The sequence below is a fragment of the Neoarius graeffei genome, chromosome 2 (genome assembly GCF_027579695.1).
Source record: "Neoarius graeffei isolate fNeoGra1 chromosome 2, fNeoGra1.pri, whole genome shotgun sequence".
NCBI classification, from domain to species: Eukaryota; Metazoa; Chordata; class Actinopteri; order Siluriformes; family Ariidae; genus Neoarius; species Neoarius graeffei.
Window position 1 is genome coordinate 94,986,562 of NC_083570.1, and position 21,971 is coordinate 95,008,532.

Sequence of the window (21,971 nt, forward strand, 5' to 3'; positions counted from 1 at the left end):
CATTCGAATTGTATCTCCTCTCTCATTTCTCATCTGATTTCAGTTCTGATTGTTTTGGGTAGATCTTCCCACAAAGAACGAAACTTGGTTGTTTTTGATTTTCCTGTTGTAAACAAATTGTTTACAACTTTTTTTTTTTTCAGTTAAATTGTATCCCCTCCCTCCCTCAGTTCTCAATGGATTTTAGTTCTGATTGTTTTATTTGAAAGAACCAGACCTTCTGCACTAAACTTGGTCATTGTATTGTCAAATTTTTTGCTAACAAATTAGTAATCAGGTCAACTTATATCGATGAAAGTCTTCCGGATTTATCCAGATATTTGACAAAACTCTTAAATCTTCAGTTTCCCGAATGGAGAAATCCTTATTTTTTTTTTGGATTTTTCGCTTTACTAGATGCGGCGTAATACTTCGCATCGTCCTTGCATGGACTGACACCGTTCTGTGCAAGCGCAGCACAATCGCAGTAGAAAGCATGTTCAAGCTGCCAGTGTAGCTGCAGTCTTTTTAGTTGCGAATTACAAGTATTTCCTCATGTTAATAATTCGCCATGTCAAAACAAGTAAAACTTTCCTCCTTCTTTCGATGTGAAGAGAGGTAAGCAATTTATTATATATTTTTTTTTCCATCAAAGTTGCGTTTTGTGACTTCGAAGCTAAATTTTAGTGCCGTTTCTAGAACACAACCTCAAGAAAACGTGGAAGAAACAGCAATAATGGAAGAGCCGGTTTCTAAGCTACCTAAAACTAGCAATGGTAAAGTTTTTTTTTTTTTTTTTTTTTTTTTTTACATGATGCACTCAGGCTGCCAGTCAGTGTGTCTCACACACACACACACACACACACACACACCCCTGAAAACTCCTAGCTATGCCCCCAATTTACATGAGAAATGTGGTATTCATTGGTGTGTTTAAATTTAGACAATATGAACTAATGCAAACAATTGGCTTCAACTCGCATAAATGTGAATTGGAAGTTTTTAGTTCACTTTAGCTTCTGCAAACGCACAACCCTACTAAAAGATTGATAAACGAGGCTCAATGTCCCCAACATTGAAACCTGAAAGCTTTAGAAACTCGAACAGACCTTTACTTTTTAACAGCACTGTTTTGGGATTTTGCTGAGTTTACCTTCAACTGTCTGATTTTTTTTTTTTTTTTTTTTTCAAAGTAATGAACTGTGTAGCAGGAAAATCACCTGAAAATTACTCATTAACTATGGGAATTAAATTTGATATTTTTGACATGTTAATCATTAATGTACATGAAAGAAAAAGGCTTAAAAGTTATAACTTGTTTTGGTGAAAATAAGTACTAGAATGCAGGGTTTTGCGTGTTCTGCTATTTAAAATATTTTCGGCGGATGTTGCCCTGCCCCCCACTCCCCCCAGATCTTAGTTTGGCTTTCAAAAGTTCAGGATTTTTTTTTTTCTTTGCTCCACTTTCATCTCTAGCTTTAACACATTCTCTTCTGACTAGAGTTGTATCTCCTCTCATTTATCATGCAAATTCAGTTCTGATTGATGTTTTTGGGTCGATCTTTCCTCAGGGAACAGATTTTAGTCCTTTTGTTGAATTTCCTGTTGTAAAGAGTTTGTCGCGGAGGCCGGTCCTCTCTCACATCGTCCCGTTTCAGTTGTGGTCGTTTTGATGGCGGGCCAGATGAGCTGTTGACGTTCTGGTTAAATTGGTGGTTAAATGTTGAGCAACTTTTTACATTTATGCATAAAATATTAAAATGTGTGGTTAAGTTCACATTTAAGACGTACTTATCAGTATGTTTTTTTGTTTACTTCCTTGTATTCTTGCAGAGGTCAGTTTGAAGAGATGTGTGCTGACATTCTGGCCAGAGCGGAGCCTCCGCTGCGCAGTATAATGGAACAAGCTAGTGAGTAGCAGGAATCTGTCTGGATAGTTAGCTTCCTAGTTATGACCTTTATTTTTTCCTGATCTCATATTCTGTCTCTGCTTCTTGCTGTAGACCTGAAGAACGAGGACATTTACGCTGTAGAAATGGTAGGAGGTGCGTCAAGAATACCAGCCGTCAAAGAGCGGATCAGCAAATTCTTCGGGAAGGAACTGAGCACGACCCTGAATGCAGATGAAGCCGTGGCTCGAGGATGTGCGCTTCAGGTCTGACTGCTCTCGGCATCCTGTGATAATATTTCATCTGAAGTGCTGCACTAAGCCTTTATCAGCGCTGTTCTTAATAGGAAACGGTGACTGTAGTGCCAGAGGGAACATTTTACCGAGTGCAGAGAAAGCATTGATGAGATTTAAGACTGATTTAGCAATTGCAGTGAGGAGAGTTATGGACAGTTATTGCATCGCTGTAAGATTTATGTTCTCATAAAGTGTTTTCTTTTCCGCAGTGTGCGATTTTGTCTCCTGCCTTCAAAGTCCGTGAGTTTTCCATAACCGACGTAGTCCCTTATCCGATCTCGTTGAAATGGAACTCGGCAGTGGAGGATGGTGTTAGGTGTGAGCTCGAGATGCATCTTCCCTACAATTAAAGTTCACCTTATTTATAAAGGACGACTCGTTAACCCTATAATTCATTCTTTTCAGTGAATGTGAGGTGTTCCCAAAGAACCACGCAGCTCCGTTCTCCAAAGTGCTAACCTTCTACCGGAAAGAACCCTTCTCTCTGGAAGCCTACTACAACAGCCCCAGAGAGCTACCTTACCCCGATCCCACAATAGGCAAGTAATATGTGCAGCACCTTCTCTCTCGTTTTTTTTTGAAAGGTTAACTCGGCGACAAGACTAAACGGGTTGCGTCCATCTTTTTACTAGGACAGTACATGATCCAGAAAGTTGTGCCCCAGGCCACAGGTGAGAGCTCTAAAGTGAAGGTCAAAGTGAGGATGAACATCCATGGGATCTTCAGCGTGTCCAGCGCGTCACTGGTGGAGGTGTTGAAAGGCGAGGAATCCGAGGAGCTCATGGACACGGAACAGACCACGACACCGACCACAGAGAAGGAAGAAGAGGTGATGGAATATTTCACGTTATGCCTTTCTCCCCCTTCAGCTTTAAAGGGATAGTTCGGGATTTTTTACATGAATCTGTATGGCATCCCCATCAATAGTGTCGTGCAAACACACTGCCTTACCCCCGACAGCATCCTGTGAGTCCAGTTCTCGTCCAGTTTTGGTCCAGACGAAAGTAGTCCGGCAAGTTTGTTGGGGTCACGAAAGTAAACGTTTTTCGTCTCAAAACAGTATGTGTTCAAAAGAGTGATGTATTTGCATCACAAAACCGTTGCCAAATAAAAAGTCAGACCTCGAAATCGCTTGGCACTATTTTCTCTCCCTTCTGATCACTGCGCGCTGCCGCCAGGTGACAGCCACGGCTGTTTCATTCATTGTTTTAGTGATGGGAATTTCGGCTCTTTTGGCTCTTCTTACTATAAGGAGCCGGCTCTTTCGGCTCCCAAACGGCTCCTGAGATTTTATTTTTGGTTTAATTGCTGCAATTACCTAGTTAATTAATTACATTATTATTTATATTTTATCAATAGGATGTTTTCCATTTTATTTTTTAGTTTTTGTAGCCATTGTAAAGCTTTGTAAAGTATAGCAGTGTAACAATGTTCTAGCTATAGAAATAAAACTTACTTACCAATTAATAAATTACTTTCTTACAAACATAATGCAAAACTGTGTTATATTACCAATATAAAATACACAGAAGACATCAACTGTTTATCCTTTATGGCTTTATTTCACACTCGACCTTGAACAAAATGCCACAGAATAAATTATGAAGTATAAATCAGGCCTAAGAAACTATGAAGCAAAGTTGGAAATTATTTTAACAAACACAGAACAATGTGCAACAAAATATGTGGCACCTTGAGCGCATGGAAAAAGAGAAAAAAGTGCCGCACTCTGCTCCACCAGTAATGAGAAGCCGCTGGAACAGCAAATATGCTCCTGTTATAATGACTGCTGTCTCGTTGTATACCGCAGATTAATCTGGCCATGCCAAGGCGGTTGCCGACCGAACCTGTCAATTTATGAGCGACAATTTATATCATGAGCTTTAGGAATTCACAGCAACAAAACAATGATCATGGTTGTCAAATAGACAATCATCCTTCAGCTGAGCTGAACTCTCTCTCTCTCTCTCTCTCTCTCTCTCTCTCTCTCTCTCTCTCTCTGAGGCACCTAAGGACAAAAAACTAATTTGGCTCCCACCGAAGAGCCGGCTCCCGTCGTTCACTTCAAAGAGCCGACTCTTTGAACCGGATCGTTCGCGACCGACACATCACTACATTGTTTACTGCTAGCAAAGTTAGCGACAACGTGTCTGACTACGACGGTGAAATGTGTGCGGAGATTCAGCCGAACCTGTCAATTTATGAGCGACAATTTATATCATGAGCTTTAGGAATTCACGGCAACAAAACAATGATCATGGTTGTCAAATAGACAATCATCCTTCAGCTGAGCTGATCTCTCTCTCTCTCTCTCTCTCTCTCTCTCTCTCTCTCTCTCTCTCTCTCTCTCTCTCTCTCTCTCTCTGAGGCACCTAAGGACAAAAAACTAATTTGGCTCCCACCGAAGAGCCGGCTCCCGTCGTTCACTTCAAAGAGCCGGCTCTTTGAACCGGATCGTTCGCGACCGACACATCACTACATTGTTTACTGCTAGCAAAGTTAGCGACAACGTGTCTGACTACGACGGTGAAATGTGTGCGGAGATTCAGCCACATCTTTGTTGCTACAGCCTGGATAGTCGCAAGTGCGCACCATTTTCACAAATATATTATTGTATAGGTTATAGAAGGTGATAAATTTGTCGCTGTTCTTGCTCTCAAATTAGCTTGTTAGCGCCGCTGATCTGAACTCCTAATCACTGCCAAACAATGGGAAAGGTATTGATTCCTGCGCAGATGTCAACATGACAGCACGCAGTGATGCCGAGGGAGAGAAAATAGTGCCAAGCGATTTCGACGTCTGACTTTTTATTTGGCAACGGTTTTGTGATGCAAATATATCACTCTTTTGAACACACACTGTTTTGAGACGAAAAACGTTTTACTTTCGTGACCCCAACAAACTTGCCGGACTACTTTCGTCTGGACCAAAACTGGGCAAGAACTGGACTCGCAGGATGCTGTCAGGGGTAAGTCAGTGTGTTTGCACGACACTGTTGATGGGGATGCCATACAGATTCATGTCAAAAATCCCGAACTATCCCTTTAAGGTGCACGTCTCATCTCAAGATTCACAAAATTTATACTTTGAGAATTTCATGAGGGTGTTTTTCCTTTGGAAATCAACTCCTCTCTCAATTTGTGGAGGAATTTCACCAAACTTGGCAAAAGGCTTTGTTTTATGTCAGGAGTACGCGTATTTTGTTTAATTCGGTCGCATTTTCCCAGAGTTGTGGCCCTTGATGAACAACTTTCATGAAGGTGTGTTTGCCTTCTGACATCAACTCCTCTCACAATTTTTGGACAAATTTCTCAAAGCTTGGCAAAAGGCCTTGTGTTATGACGGTAATACGCATACTGTGATTTAATTTCGTTTGTGAAAATTTTCCCAGAGTTTTGACCCTTGATTGAATAACTTTGACAATTTCATGAGGGTCACTACCCATTTCTATGGGTATAAGAATGAGATCGCGGAGACAAGCGGTAGAAATGAGTTTTCTCCGCAGGGTGGCTGGGCTCTCCCTTAGAGACAGGGTGAGAAGCTTGGTCATTCGGGAGAGACTCGGAGTAGAACCGCTGCTCCTCCACGTCGAAAGGAGTCAGTTGAGGTGGTTGGGGTACCTTGTCAGGATGCCCCCCTGGATGCCTAAGGGAGGTTTTCTGGGCATGCTCCACTAGGAGGAGATCCCGGGGCACACCCAGGACACGCTAGAGAGATTACATCTCTCAGCTGGCCTGGGAACGCCTCGGTATTCCCTCGGAAGAGCTGGTGGAGGTGGCCAGGGAGAGGGAAGTCTGGGCTGCTCTACTCAGGCTGCTACCCCCATGACCCGGATCTGATAAGCAGTAGAAGATGGATGGATGGAATTTCATGAGGGTGTACGTTCTTCTGAAATCAACTCCTCTCAAAATTTGTGGAGGAATTTCACCAAACTTGGCAGAAGGCTTTGTTGTATGATGGTTATACACACATTTAAATTTTGTTTAATTTGGGCAGATTTTCCCAGAGTTATGCCCTTGATTATTAACAAACCTGTACTTTGGCAATTTCATCAAGGTCTGCTTGCTTTCTGAAATCAACTTCCCTCACAATTTTTATCCCCCGCTGGCCAAAGGTGGATTATGTCGTGGCGATGTCTGTCGCGGGAAGGGTGCTCGCCTTCTGAAATCAACTCCTCTCACAATTTTTGGAGGAATTTGACCAAACTCGACAGGATTCTGTTATGTCAGTAAGACGCATTGCAATTTTGTTCAATTCAGTCGCATTTTACCAGAGTTATGGCCGAGTTGCCAGCGGGGGATATTGTGCTCTCGGTGCACTCTTGTTTTATGTATAGTAAATCAGTCTAAAGCTTCAGGGATTATTAGCTTGCACAAAGTTAATTAGTATTACTGTCTACACAACTGTAAGGTGTTTAGGTAAGGTCTTCCACATCTGGTTCCCATCCATTAATAAAGTCTCTGTGAATGCTGTGATCTCATGTGCCCCTTTTCCACCAAAGCAGTTCCAGGTCTGGTTCGGGGCCAGTGCTTAGTTTGGAACCGGGTTTTCTGTTTCCACTGACAAAGAACTGGCTCTGGGGCCAGAAAAACTGGTTCCAGGCTAGCACCAACTCTCTGCTGGGCCAGAGGAAAGAACCGCTTACGTCAGCGGGGGGCGGAGTTGTTAAAGGAACAGTCCACCGTACTTCCATAATGAAATATGCTCTTATCTGAATTGAGACGAGCTGCTCCGTACCTCTCCGAGCTTTGCGCGACCTCCCAGTCAGTCAGACGCGCTGTCACTCCTGTTAGCAATGTAGCTAGGCTCAGTATGGCCAATGGTATTTTTTGGGGCTGTAGTTAGATGCGACCAAACTCTTCCGCGTTTTTCCTGTTTACATAGGTTTATATGACCAGTGATATGAAACAAGTTGAGTTACACAAATTGAAACGTAGCGATTTTCTATGCTATGGAAAGTGCGCACTATAATGACGGGCGTACTAACACCTTCTGCGCGCTTCGGCAGCGCATTGATATCTGAGCTCCGTATCAATGCGCTGTCGAAGCACGCAGAAGGTGTTAGTACGCCTGTCATTATAGTGCGGACTTTCCATAGCATAGAAAATCACTACGTTTCAATTTGTGTAACTGAACTTGTTTCATGTCACTGGTCATATAAACCTATGTAAACAGGAAAAATGCGGAAGAGTTTGGTCGCATCTAACTACAGCCCCAAAAAATACCATTGGCCATGCTGAGCCTAGCTACATTGCTAACAGGAGTGACAGCGCGTCTGACTGCGTCTGACTGACTGGGAGGTCGCGCAAAGCTCGGAGAGGTACGGAGCAGCTCGTCTCAATTCAGATAAGAGCATATTTCATTATGGAAGTACGGTGGACTGTTCCTTTAAGACCAACAGCAATAACAAGACTGCGAAAGATTGACATTTTTAAGCGACGAGAAGCAGCAGTTGTACAAACGCGAAGTCATCCGTTGTTGTTGCTGCTTCTTCCGTGTTTTTGCTTTGATATTCGCGCCAAGGTTTAAGTAAACACAGCGACGTAACTGACATAAACAGCGACGTAATGACGTATACAGCGACGTAATGACGTGGCTTCCCTTAGCACCGCGAGCTATGGAAAAGCAAACTGGTTCTCAGCTGGCTCGCAAGTTGAACGAGTTGTGAACCAGCACCAGCACTGGCTCCGAACCAGCCCTGGAACTGATTTGGTGGAAAAGGGGTATTGGATGGGGTTTTTGCTTTGTATCTGCTGCCTTTGCTTCACTTCTGATTTTTTTCATAAATTTTTCACTGGATTTGGAGGCTGCTGTGGAAGCCAGCACACATCATCTTTGACACATCCTGTCCTAAACACACATTTTAAAAAGAAATGTCAACTCGCAAGTGACTTTTTTTTTTTTTAAAAAGGCATTTTGAGGATTCATTTAAAATAACATGGCTGACATGTTTTTGCGTAAATATCGAATAAGTATTGTGTGTTTTCTTTCAAGCTTTCACCCACCTTATGACTAATGTACAAGTTGTTTTTCCACCTTCCAGAACAAAATGCAGGTGGATGAAGATGAACAGAAGGCCCAGGATGATGGAGAGAAGGATGATGGAGAGAAGAAAGCAGAGACTGAGAAGATGGAGGTAATACGAGATTAATGCTACACTTGGCACGTTAAAGAAGCCTTGTTCTCTCTGCTATCCAGACCTACAGGTTTGTCCTCATGTGCTGACTGACTGACTGTTTGCTCTTCGTACAGACATCAGCAGAGGAAGGAAAGCAAGAAAAGAAGGCAGATCAGCCTCCACAAGCTAAAAAGGCCAAAGTGAAAACAAAAGTCCTTGATCTGCCCATTGAAAACAATCCACAGTGGCAGCTAGCGATTGAAATGCTTAACCTGTTTGTGGAAAATGAGGTAAGGCTTCGAGAAGTTAATCAGGTATAAAGGTGTATACGGTTTTTTTTTTGTTTGTTTGTTTGTTTTTTTTAAGATGCATCTATAAGTGATCCTTCATTATTCCCGGACAGGGAAAGATGATCATGCAGGACAAACTGGAAAAAGAACGAAACGATGCTAAGAACAACCTGGAGGAGTATGTGTATGACATGAGGGACAAACTGCACGGGATGTTTGAGAAGTTCATCAGTGAAAGTGTGAGTACTGTGGAACAGTCGGTTAGATTTTAACGCGAATCTGGATATGTATGTTTGTGGATCAAGGATCCCCCAACCGCTCCCAACGTAACTCAAAAAGTAGTGAATGGACTGATGAAATTTGGCGTACAGCTTTAGTATCATCTTGGGTTCAAGTGATTTTTGATGTTATGTGGCTTGGTGGAGGTATTCACTCGACGGCGTGCTTTTCTAGTTTATAAATCATTTTAGTATAAATGTACAGCCGATTTATAGGGTTGGGCTGGGTGGGATTGGGGTTGTTGTATGTTTGTCTGTCTTATGCCAAATACAATAAAAAGACATGAGATTTAAAAAAAAAAAAAATGTACAGCCGATTTTAGAAAATCACACGTGCTGATTGGTTGAGAAATTTGGACTATTTATTGATCACCCCAAGCGACTCGGCAAAATGGCGGCCAGTAGCTTCGTCACCGTAAGTGAGGAAAAATTACAAATAATGAAAGAAAATCCTGTTCCTAAAAGCACTAAAGATGCTACAAAGTTTGGTCTAAACCTATTCAGTGGAATTTTGATTAATTTTATCGATTTCAAAACAAATTATTTTGTGAGTCGGCGTAGATAAGTGACAAGTCTGCACCGTGCCTTTATTATTACATCTGCATGACACTTTTGAAGTTTGAATTTTTTTTTTTTTTTTTCATTTTTAAAAAAATAATCACCGGTGTTTGCGTACAAAAACACAATTGTCCGCCTCAGGCTCTGTGAATATTCATGAATGATAACCTCGACTTTTGTCTTGGTTATTATTCACGGATATTCACTTCACCTTCGGCGAATAATTGTTCAGTATAAAATTGCAGACCTGCCATCGTATGTAGAATCCTGATGTCAGCTTTAATCGTATGGTGACGGGCTAATGCAGGTCAAGTTTATTTGTATAGCGCTTTTAACAATAAACACTGTTGCGGAGCAGCTTTACAGAATTTGAACGACTTAAGGCCAATTTATGCTGACAACGCAGTCCTCGCAGATGGCGTCTGCGTAGCCCCCCCCCTTCGCAGACGCTCTGCGCGCACCTCCCAAAAATTGTGACCACCACAGAAGCCTCGCAGACAGCGTCGCAGACAAGAGGGCTCTGATTGGTCCACTCTACATCCACTGTACACGCACTTCCGCTTCCCTACTTTCCCGGTTTGGTTTGTTTTCACGACCGCCATTTTTAAAAACACGAGCGAAGATGGAGCAGCACGAAGAGCGGTTGATCGAGGAAGTACGTACATCTGTACGACTCCAGTTCTAGTCATTATAAGTAACCGGAGGATAAACACTCCACTAACCACACCCACCAACTACTCCTAGCGATTTCACGACTTCGCACCCCCTTGCGTTGTGGCGGTGAATAACATTGCGCACGCCTATTACTCCCCGCTCAGTGATAAATTACAACTGTCTGTGAAAAGCTGTCTGCGAAAGCCTTGTCGCAAGAGCATGCAGAGGCCCTTAAAACATGAGCTAATTTTATCCCTAATCTATCCCCAATGAGCACGCCTGTGGTGACGGTGGCAAGGAAAAACTCCCTCAGACGACATGAGGAAGAAACCTCAAGAGGAACCAGACTCAAAAGGGAACCCATCCTCATTTGGGCAACAACAGACATGACTATAACATGAACAGTCCTAACATAGTCAGCTTCATTGATGCGATAAACCCGAGCGCAAAACCGTTCACAACAACCGCAGTCCCAAAGTCAGCAAGTCAACCGCAGTCCCCAGCCACAAAAGCACCACTGCAAGAGTCCAGAGCGTCCTCCAGGCATGACCCCCAACTGTCCACATGGGGCCGTCCTCTACAGGAGTGACACGATGAGACTCCAACCAGACGCAGGGCACCAGGACAGATCAGGCTTTGTCAATGCACTTGGTTTTGGTCAGGGGGAGAAATGTGTTCACTTGAACTGGAATAGGGTTCAGGTGAGAAGGGGGGGGGGCCAGGTCTAACCCAGACCAATCCTACCCTCTGTCCAAAATCACTCCCTACTCACTATATAGTGAGTTCGCCATTTTGTAGTGCTGTTCGAATGTATAGTAAGAATTATTACATCTTATGTAGTGGACTCCTAGGCTATGTTCACACTGCAGGCTGAAGTGACTCAAATCCGATCTTTTCGCCCATATGTGACCTGTATCCGATCTTTTATTGACTATGAACGACAGGGATCCGATTTTTTTCAAATCCGACCCAGGCCGTTTGGATATGTGGTCCTAATTCCGATTCCTATCCGCTCTTTTCATATGCAACTTCAGTCTGAACCGCCAGGTCGCATTCATCCGACTTGCACGTCATCAACAAGCCACAAACGTCACTATTCTGCGCTGAAGTAGGCGGCGGGTCTCTCAGAAAAAGTTACAACAACATGGCGCATGACCACGGGCGCAGATAGAGGGTGGGACTCGTCCCACCCAGATTTAAATTCACCTCGTTCGGTCCCCCCCACTTATAGGGAGGAAAAAACGTCTATGCTGTCTTTCTTTGCATAAGGCAAACCTCACGGAAAAATCAAAAGACTCATTACCATTCGGTTTATTGAGGTGCACAGCAGTACATACATAGTTGCAACAACTCGCATAAAACAAAACAAAGACTGATATTCGGTTGGTTGAGCTGCGCAGACTGCACAGGTTGCGAGCTCGAGCTTGGTTGCTATGGTTACTAACAACAAGTTTGACAGGCATATCGGGGTTGGGGTTGGTTTGCTGGCAGCTTTGTCCCCCCCAGTTCAAAAAACGTATCTGCGCATGACATCAATGCGAGGGACGCTTCGGGCTGTGAAGGTTCTGAATCTTCTCAATGGAAGGACGCAGAGGTTAGGGAGCTGATTTCCATTTGGGGGGATGCAGCTATTCAAGCTAGATTGGATGAGTCATACCGCAACCGGGCGGTTTTACTTCCGTAAACACTGGCCATGCTCACTGCGTGTGACGTCGTCGTATCCTGCAATGCGCATGCGGAACACTTTTAGGTCGCTTTTCGTTCATACTGAGGATCACATACAAGTCACATATATTTGTTAATGTGAACGACCTCACAAAAAAATCGGATTTCACAAAAAAAATTGGAATTGAGCATTAAGCCTTGCAGTGTGAACGTAGCGCTAGTATCCCACAATGCACCGTGAAAGGTAGTGTACAACCAATCCCCAGTAACCACGCTCAAAGAAAGTGTGTTGGAGGAAGAAATGCATTATGAACAGGCATTCAAGTACAATTAAAAATGGTAAGAGAATAGAAAATAAGCTAAAATAGAATAAGACAGATAAAATACAGGAATAAAAGTTACAGTGCAGAGCGAGGAATTAATCAAAAGCCTCAAATTTGATTTAATAAAAGGCAGCGGCAAATAAAGTGTTCAGCTTTGATTTAAAAGAACTGAAGGATGCAGCAGACGCAAAGTACTTTTATTTATTAACGTGGGAAATGCGCTCAGTATAATATAGATTTATTATTTTGAAAACCCACCAGCCGACTGATCTGGCATGTTTTAATTGTGCGACAGTAATGGCGTAAATAACAGCGCGGCGGAGTAGTGTCTGAAAGTGGGGGCTCCTCCCCCATTTTTATCAGTGAGCTCACTATAGACCCTTTTCACTCACGTGACCTTCGTAAACGCAACCGCCATTTTGGACATGAAGAAATAACGGTTTATGGCACGGACCCTTTCGGTTCTCACTCATCTCGCTGCTACAATGACTGCTTAAGGCCAATTTATGCTGACAACCCAGTCCTCGCAGATAGCGTCGCAGACAGTGTCTGCATAGCCGCGCCCCCCCCCCCCCCCCCCCCCCCCCCCCCCGCAGACGCTCTGCGCGCACCTCCCAAAAATTGTGACCACCGCAGAAGCCTCGCAGACAAGAGGGCTCTGATTGGTCCACTCTACATCCGCTGTACACGCACTTCTGCTTCCCTACTTTCCCGGTTTGGTTTGTTTTCACGACCGGCATTTTTAAAAACACGAGCGAAGATGGAGCAGCACGAAGAGCGGTTGATTGAGGAAGTACGGACATCTATACGACTCCAGTTCTAGTCATTATATTAAAAAAAAAGTTCTAGTCATTATAAGTAACCGGAGGATAAACACTCCACTAACCACACCCACCAACTATTCCTAGCGACTTCGCGCCCCCTTGCATTGTGGCGGTGAATAACATTGCGCACGCCTATCACTCCCCGCTCAACGATAAATTACAACTGTCTGCGAAAAGCTATCTGCAAAAGCCTTGTCGCAAGAGCATGCAGAGGCCTTTAGACTGCAACAATAATACCTCACACACATTTAAGTATCCGTCGTAAAGACATGAAACTCATCGAGTGACAAGTGTGTTCATTGATAAGCTAACACAATCTAAAAGTAGACATACCATCACACTGCCCTGGCGCTGTGTACAGTTTACCTTCTATGGTTTGTGCACTCACCTATTTGCCCAGTGTTCGAACTATGCTGATATTTTCGGGGGGGGTCCCTTTTTTTCCCTTGGGGGGGGGTCCCTTTTTTTCCCTTGGGGGGGGGGGTGCTTGCGCTTGTCTCAGAGCGCAGATCTCCAAACACATGAGAAGCCTATCTTACACACACATCACGCGGACTCCGCACACACATCACGTCTGAAGTCATAACTCATCAGGGGAAATCGTGTCCGCATTGGCATGTTCAAAAAACAACCTCGCGTCAACAATGATACCACACGCAAGAAAAAAAAAAACAGTCAGGCTACTCAACACATCTGATCCACAGCAGCACCAAAGCATCACTGGAAATCATGTCAGCAACCAATCTTCCATTTCAACACGCGTCAACAAACAAATGGCACCACAAACATGAACGAATCGGTCAGGCTACCGATTCCAAACCCACAGCAGACGAATAATTAAATGCATCTTACCTTAAAGCAGAATTGACCACAAAGGAAGTCTGTTGGCACACTTCCTTTCTACTAGTTTGTGTCCCCAACCTGGCAGCAGCAGCTGTTGTCATATCGGTTTATTTTATCTTTGATGTAAACACAACACTTCGGATATGCAAATGCTTCCCGTTACACACGATTGCTATGTCAATAAACATCATTTTGCCAATATTTCAGAGACCATCCATCTTCTCCGTCGGTCAGCATCTGTCGGGATCCGATAAAATGATAAATCTTGCCTTGTGTGTTGATGGTTACTACATCCAGGTGCACAACAATATAATGGCATGATGGAAGTCTTGCTGAAAGTAAAAACTTTCTTTGATGGCTATATTCCTTTCGATGCTTCGTTGTTGGCTGTGGTAGACTACTGGTAGTTCATGTCCAAAATGGTGGCCACGTTTATTGTGACGTCACGTGGGAAGGGTCTATATAGTAATTCACCAGACGGTGAGTAGGAAGTAGTGAACGAGTGGGTGATTTTCAGATATAACTCTCGTCCAGCCTTGGGCTAAAACTAAACCCTCATTCATTTGTGTCGTCCTCTTCTCAGAAGGTCGACAATCATGGATCTCCGTTTCCGTCTGTCTTGAGCTCTGTCCATTTCCGTCTGTCTTGTCCACATCCTTCATTGTTTCCCTCTTCTCCACTTGCCTTCTCAAAGCTGCCATTGCCTCTCATCTGCTCTTATGATGCGTCCAAAGTATTGTATCCTCCTTTCCTTAATATCTCATACCAGCTTTCTCTTTTCTCCCACCACATCCAGGACGACTTTGTTTGTTTGTTCGTCTTTCAGTGCATGAGATGCGCATCATTCTTCTGCATGTCCGCATTTCAAAAGCCCCCAACTTATCTATAGTCGTCTTGTTTGTGGTCCATGTCTCTGATGCATACAATAGAGTAGATAAGATGTGTAGCATCTGAGCGTCCTCTTTCAGAGAGCTAACTTGAGCTTTCTTGATGTTAACACCACCTTTTTGTGGGTTTTTTTTTCTTTTTTGTTTTTTTTCTTCTCTAACCCTAAGAAAATCCTAATTTGAGATTTTACCAAAAAAAAAAAAAAACGGAGGATGAGCTGTAGAGAAACGTAAATGGAGGAGCTGCTCAATATTAGTGAACCAGTACTGGTCATTAGGGTGCATCAGTTGCCCTCACTTTCATAAAATCTGATGCATTTTTGTTTGGGTGTTCCTTTTCACCAATAAAGACATCCTGTAAAGTTTTTTGACCATATTCAAAAGTCTAATGGTGGCACCATGAGGTTCATTTTTTTGCCAAAAAAACGCTTATTTTATGTTTTCGCGTAAGGTTTGAATCACAATGTTGGACTCCATTTATTGATTTCTTGTGAGCCAGAGATCATGCTAAGAACCTTTGCAAGGGATTGAGAAGCATTAATGTGATTCATAATACATTTGTATTGTTTAAAAGTAGTCGAACAATGATTCAATGAACAGCTAAAACTCAAACTGTGCTTGATAATATATTTAGAATATGTACTAAAAATGTGGATCGAAGATATTTGGTATACTCTATAAGGTGCCATAATGTTTCATGAAAAGTGATCGAAATTTTGTCATAAAATAGCAGCTTTTTCCATAACTTTGAGCTCCTGGTGCCACCATTAAACTTTTGAATTTTGTCAAAATATTTCACCCAGTGTGTTTTTCTTACCAAAAGGAACATAAAAACAAAAATGCATCATGATCGGAGGAACTTTTCATTTTTAGGGGCAACTGATGCACCCTACTGGTCATGCTCAACATTTTAATCGTGCTTTATGTATTACTGATAAACAAAAGATGTGCACATTCAGTCAAAAAAAAAAAAAAGAACCCACTGTAAAAGCACTTTTGTGGACAATTTTACTCTGTGAATTGCCCGTGGAGGCAGAACCCCAGGGAGCAGCCATTGCTGGTTGGAAGTGGCATACAGTCGTTGATTTCTGGGTTATCAGGCGCGAGTAAACAGGCAGTGTTCTGTGGGTCAAGGTTCACAGTCAAGTAACTTCAGAACACGTCGAGTAAATATAGATCTCCATCTCATCTCATTATCTCTAGCCGCTTATCCTGTTCTACAGGGTCGCAGGCAAGCTGGAGCCTATCCCAGCTGACTACGGGCGAAAGGCGGGGTACACCCTGGACAAGTCGCCAGGTCATCACAGGGCTGACACATAGACACAGACAACCATTCACACTCACATTCACACCTACGGTCAATTTAGAGTCACCAGTTAACCTAACCTGCATGTCTTTGGACTGTGGGGGAAACCGGAGCACCCGGAGGAAACCCACGTGGACACGGGGAGAACATGCAAACTCCACACAGAAAGGCCCTCGCCGCCACGGGGCTCGAACCCAGGACCTTCTTGCTGTGAGGCGACAGCGCTAACCACTACACCACCGTGTCGCCTAGATATAGATCTAATACTTGTAATAGATCTTTATTTTATGGCACATTATCTATTTCATGGTGGCATGTGCAAGTAGATTTGGTTGTACTTTGGGGTCGAGAGCTTCACCGGCGAAGCTCGACAGGTTTAGATTGAGTAGGTCATGTATTGCGAGAAATATCTTCGGGTTTTATTCATCAGACAAGCATAATAAACATGGATAGAAACTTTTTTTTTTCCTATGTGCCCATTGCCAAATATTATAGTTTTTTAAATTACCTAAATTAGATGAAACACAAAACTTGTCACCTTACTCAGTCACACCAAAGCGTGCACTTGCGCATTCATAAGACTATTCACATGCCCTGTGTCCGAAATCACTCCCTACTCACTATATAGGGCAGTATATAGTGAGGATGCCATTTTGTAGTGTTGTCTGAAATTATAGTGAGGATTATTACACCCTATATAGTGCACTCACAGGGAGTAGTGAACGAGTGAGTGATTTCGGACACGGGCGGGTAACGGCATGATGAACACTTGGACTCTTTCGGTTTCAATTGGTTTCTCTTTCAAGGTGGGAACGCCCACCGTAAACAGGATAAAATCTGTCTGACGTCCCATTAGGGAATACAGAGATGTATTTGGGTTATTTGGAGGTAAAACTTGTTGCGAGATGGCACGCAGATTTTATGCGCTTCGGATAATTCAGATCAGCAATTTGGTTCAATCTTGAGAACTGCGACACTGATGATGAACGGCGCCTTTTTTCTTTTAAACTTTGACTCGATCCAGCCAAAGATCAGCTTGAGTCAGTGTAAATATTTCTTATGAATAATTTATGAACAGATCGGTTGATGATGTGTTCTCTTAGACTGGTGTTTGTAACACCGGGTCAGTGACCAGTCCAGCCAGTCAGACAAACCAAGCACTGCATCACTACCGGTGCCGGAGCAGCTCATGAAGGAGGCAACATGTCGCTGACCACGTTTGACTGGCTGGCGGAGCAGTGACCTTAAAACTCGTGTGTACTTGGCGAGCTTATGAAGAACGTTGCATGACAGAACCACTGGTATCATGCGTGATCTTTTGAAATGGCTAGTAATTAAAATTCACTCCAGGTACACTTTTTTTAAGTAGCTGTTAAACTTGGTAGCGTTCTAAAGTCAGGATGGCTAACCTGCTGCTGTATTCTGCTTCAAAATGGTGTCAGAACCACATAAACGACCTCATAATTTTTGGTCCAACCAGCAAAGAAAAAAGTCAGGTGCAAGTCTGACTGGTGTTTAAACTGAACAGATTCCTGCTGTTCCTAAACCGTTTGAATATGCAGTTTTGTGTTTGTTTGTTTTTTTTAAATCCTCCATCTTTCTGCTGTTTGTGTCCCAGGACCGGGATATACTCTCATTAAAGCTGGAGGACACAGAAAACTGGCTGTATGAAGATGGAGAGGACCAACCTAAACAAGTGTATATTGACAAGCTTAATGAACTAAAGGTAAGGGTGTTGTGGATTTGGGTTAGATCAGGGGTTTTCAAAGTGTGGGAGAGTCAGCCCCCTCTCAGAGAGCAAATAAACAACAGCGCCCCCCCACCACAGTTTTTGTTGTTGCTATACTTAATGTTCCATTTGTATTTAAAAAAAAAAAAAAGGTTGTACACATTTTTTTTTTCTTTTACACATTTTAAATATCTGTGCTTTTTGAAAACATCTTTTTACACATTTAAAACGGATGAGTTTTTTTAAAGGAACAGTCCACCGTACTTCCATAATGAAATATGCTCTTATCTGAATTGAGACGAGCTGCTCCGTACCTCTCCGAGCTTTGCGCGACCTCCCAGTCAGTCAGACGCAGTCAGACGCGCTGTCACTCCTGTTAGCAATGTAGCTAGGCTCAGCATGGCCAACGGTATTTTTTGGGGCTGTAGTTAGATGCGACCAAACTCTTCCGCGTTTTTCCTGTTTACATAGGTTTATATGACCAGTGATATGAAACAAGTTCAGTTACACAAATTGAAACGTAGCGATTTTCTATGCTATGGAAAGTCCGCACTATAATGACAGGCGTACTAACACCTTCTGCGCGCTTCGGCAGCGCATTGATACCTTCACTCAGGAGAAAATCGCCACGTTTCAATTTGTGTAACTGAACTTGTTTCATATCACTGGTCATATAAACCTATGTAAACAGGAAAAACACGGAAGAGTTTGGTTGCATCTAACTACAGCCCCAAAAAATACCATTGGCCATGCTGAGCCTAGCTACATTGCTAACAGGAGTAACAGCGCGTCTGACTGCGTCTGACTGACTGGGAGGTCGCGCAAAGCTTGGAGAGGTACGGAGCAGCTCGTCTCAATTCAGATAAGAGCATATTTCATTATGGAAGTACGGTGGACTGTTCCTTTAAAACCTCTTTTTTTACACATTTTAAACATCTGTGTTTTTTTATATATATACACACCGTATTGGCTCGAATATAAGACTGTGTTTTTGTTGTAAAAAATAGCTCTTAAAAAGGGGGGTCGTCTTAAATTCGCGGACTAGACAAAATGCCGCCGAAAGTGAGGACAGTGAGAGTGAGCAAAGTGAGGCTGAGGATCTCTGTGCTGAGTAGCTGTAATTTAGCAAACTACCCTTTCCATTGTTTCAGTTGTTTATTATTGTAAACCTTAATGTATTGTTTAATGCATTGTTTAAAACATTTGCACTGTTCTGCAAATTTATTCCATATACCCGTAGGCTATGGGAAGTTAATGCATTGACATTCTGAAGTTTATGAACTTTCAATCTAAACCTGACAAATTTGTTGAATTAATGCAATTTAAATGTCTTAATTTGGCTTGTCTAGTAGCCTGCAGTTTAGCCTCTTTTTTTACTTCTATGGAAAGTGTTCACGGAAATGAGACTGAAATGACCTCTATTTAAATGTGAAAAACAAAAGCCTCTAATTTTAAACAGAATTTTGAAATAAATACGCTTTATATGAATGAACATTTGGTCTTCAAAAAACTTTTTCCCCAAAGATGAACTTGGAAAAGGGGGGGTCGTCTTACATTCAGGGTCGTCTTATATTCGGGCCAATACGGTATATAATATATATATAATATATATAATTTTTTTTTTTTTAAACATCTTGTTTTACACATTTTAAACATCTCATAGCATCGTTAGCTAGCACCTCTTGGCAGACAACACACTGTGGCAGTGGAGCATCTTCAGATCCAGTCCATGAAAATCCAAACTTTAAATAATCGTGGTCATACTTCCTTCTTTTTTTTGCTTGGCCCAGACTCTGTCTCCTCACTCACTGTAGCTTTAGGTACTAAAAATCGATCCATTTTGTCTCTGGCAAAGGCTAGCTGAAGTTCGCTAAATGTCTGCAATAGTAACTTATTCTGGTTTATTTTTCCTCACGTTGCGCCCCCCCTGAAGAACTCTGGCGCCCCTTAGGGGAGGCGCGCCCCACACTTTGAAAAGCCCTGGGTTAGATTAAACATGCTTGGTTTATTTTAACATTTATTTTTTGAAATGATTTTGTCTTGTTAATAGAAACTAGGCCAACCCATTCAAGACCGATACACGGAGTCTGAGGAGCGGCCAAAAGCTTTCGATGAGCTGGGAAAACAGCTTCAGCAGTACATGAAGATTGTCGAGGCCTTCAAGATGAAGGTAAGTGTTGATGACTGACCTGCAGAGTTGCGCATCTCTCTCTTTATCCGCCCCTTAATTAAGACTTTGTTTCACCTCGAAGGAAGAGCAGTATGAGCATCTGGAGGAGACAGAGATTCAAAATGTTGACAAGATGGTGAGTGAAGTTATGATCTGGATGAACAGTAAAATGAACCAGCAGAGCAAACGGAGTCTCACCATGGATCCAGTGGTGAAAGCTGCAGAGATTACAGCAAAAACAAGGGTAAGTCTTTGCATTCTGGTCAAACTTGGTGTCCGTTTTCTCCCCGACGCTTCAGACTTAAAGGGATTGTAGAACTGTCATGGCTGACCCTGTTAGCTTTTCTACATTACATTGGCAGTTGGTGATTGTGAGTCCAAAGTTTAATAATGAACCAATCTCTGTTCCTCAGGAGCTGTTCTCCAGCTGCAATCCCATCGTGACCAAACCCAAGCCTAAAGTAGAAGTGCCAAAAGAGGACAAACCAGCAGAACAGAACGGACCAGTCAACGGGCAGGAGAACCCAGAGGCTGAGCCCAGTGCCAGTGAAAACGCGCCCACGGACGGGACAGAAGGCACCGACTCCAAACCTGACATGGACCTCGACTAAAGAGGACTGTGGGGTTTCCCGGTTGCTCTTGCAGTCATTCCATCTTCCCTGCCATGGGGTTGTTTTGACAGTCAGAATCATTAGTGGCTAAATGGTGCATGTCTTTTTCTTAAAAAATAATAATAAATGCAGCATAATGCAATAAACTTGTTCATTGCCATCCATGCTGTGTGCGCATATGACTGAGTATATGTGATGTATTCTAAAATATTTGGGTCTGTGGAAACTGTTGAGTTTTAATAAATATGGACTTTAAATTGTCAGTGTGTGTGTGTGTGTGTTGTAGTTTTTGGAACCGATACCTTATCGTCATGATGTAAAGGTCAGCGTTCGAGATGGTGCACGAGACTTAACATCACTGTCGCCTCCTGTTGTGTTCCATGTAGTGCTTACACCCGTATCGTACAAGAGTCCCTCGTTAATAATCCTTTTTGTATTAATCGGTTACGTGTCATTTCAAGTCACCAAAACGCATATCACACACTCACAAATGTGTACCATACATGTCAACCTTTAGTTCCCCAGGCCCTTACAAAATCTGTACTTTTCCCTTCCGTACACCCATGAGCCCTTGTACACAAGAAATTCCAATATATATTCCAAAGCACCGATTGTTTTACAACCCCGATTCCAAAAAAGTTGGGACAAAGTACAAATTGTAAATAAAAACAGAATGCAATAATTTACAAATCTCAAAAACTGATATTGTATTCACAATAGAACAAAAACAACATATCAAATGTCGAAAGTGAGACATTTTGAAATTTCATGCCAAATATTGGCTCATTTGAAATTTCATGACAGCAACACATCTCAAAAAAGTTGGGACAGGGGCAATAAGAGGCTGGAAAAGTTAAAGGTACAAAAAAGGAACAGCTGGAGGACCAAATTGCAACTCATTAGGTCAATTGGCAATAGGTCATTAACATGACTGGGTATAAAAAGAGCATCTTGGAGTGGCAGCGGCTCTCAGAAGTAAAGATGGGAAGAGGATTACCAATCCCCCTAATTCTGCGCCGACAAATAGTGGAGCAATATCAGAAAGGAGTTCGACAGTGTAAAATTGCAAAGAGTTTGAACATATCATCATCTACAGTGCATAATATCAAAAGATTCAGAGAATCTGGAAGAAGCTCTGTGCGTAAGGGTCAAGGCCGGAAAACCATACTGGGTGCCCGTGATCTTCGGGCCCTTAGACGGCACTGCATCACATACAGGCATGCTTCTGTATTGGAAATCACAAAATGGGCTCAGGAATATTTCCAGAGAACATTATCTGTGAACACAATTCACCGTGCCATCCGCCGTTGCCAGCTAAAACTCTATAGTTCAAAGAAGAAGCCGTATCTAAACATGATCCAGAAGCGCAGACGTCCTCTCTGGGCCAAGGCTCATTTAAAATGGACCGTGGCAAAGTGGAAAACTGTTCTGTGGTCAGACGAATCAAAATTTGAAGTTCTTTATGGAAATCAGGGACGCCGTGTCATTCGGACTAAAGAGGAGAAGGACGACCCGAGTTGTTATCAGCGCTCAGTTCAGAAGCCTGCATCT

General features: G+C 42.8%; 1 protein-coding gene across 1 annotated transcript in view; it reads left to right on the top strand.

Annotated features, from left to right (window-relative positions):
• Positions 1-20,683, top strand: part of hspa4b (heat shock protein 4b) — a 52,496-nt gene extending 31,813 nt beyond the window's left edge. The window contains exons 8-19 of the mRNA XM_060915218.1: positions 1,813-1,889; positions 1,983-2,134; positions 2,374-2,480; positions 2,570-2,703; positions 2,797-2,993; positions 8,208-8,300; positions 8,417-8,572; positions 8,686-8,811; positions 17,529-17,636; positions 19,690-19,809; positions 19,892-20,053; positions 20,223-20,683. Coding sequence (XP_060771201.1) covers positions 1,813-1,889; positions 1,983-2,134; positions 2,374-2,480; positions 2,570-2,703; positions 2,797-2,993; positions 8,208-8,300; positions 8,417-8,572; positions 8,686-8,811; positions 17,529-17,636; positions 19,690-19,809; positions 19,892-20,053; positions 20,223-20,420 — 1,630 coding nt within the window. The 3' untranslated portion in view covers positions 20,421-20,683. The remainder of the gene's footprint in view (positions 1-1,812; positions 1,890-1,982; positions 2,135-2,373; positions 2,481-2,569; positions 2,704-2,796; positions 2,994-8,207; positions 8,301-8,416; positions 8,573-8,685; positions 8,812-17,528; positions 17,637-19,689; positions 19,810-19,891; positions 20,054-20,222) is intronic.
• Positions 20,684-21,971: the final 1,288 nt, after the last annotated feature.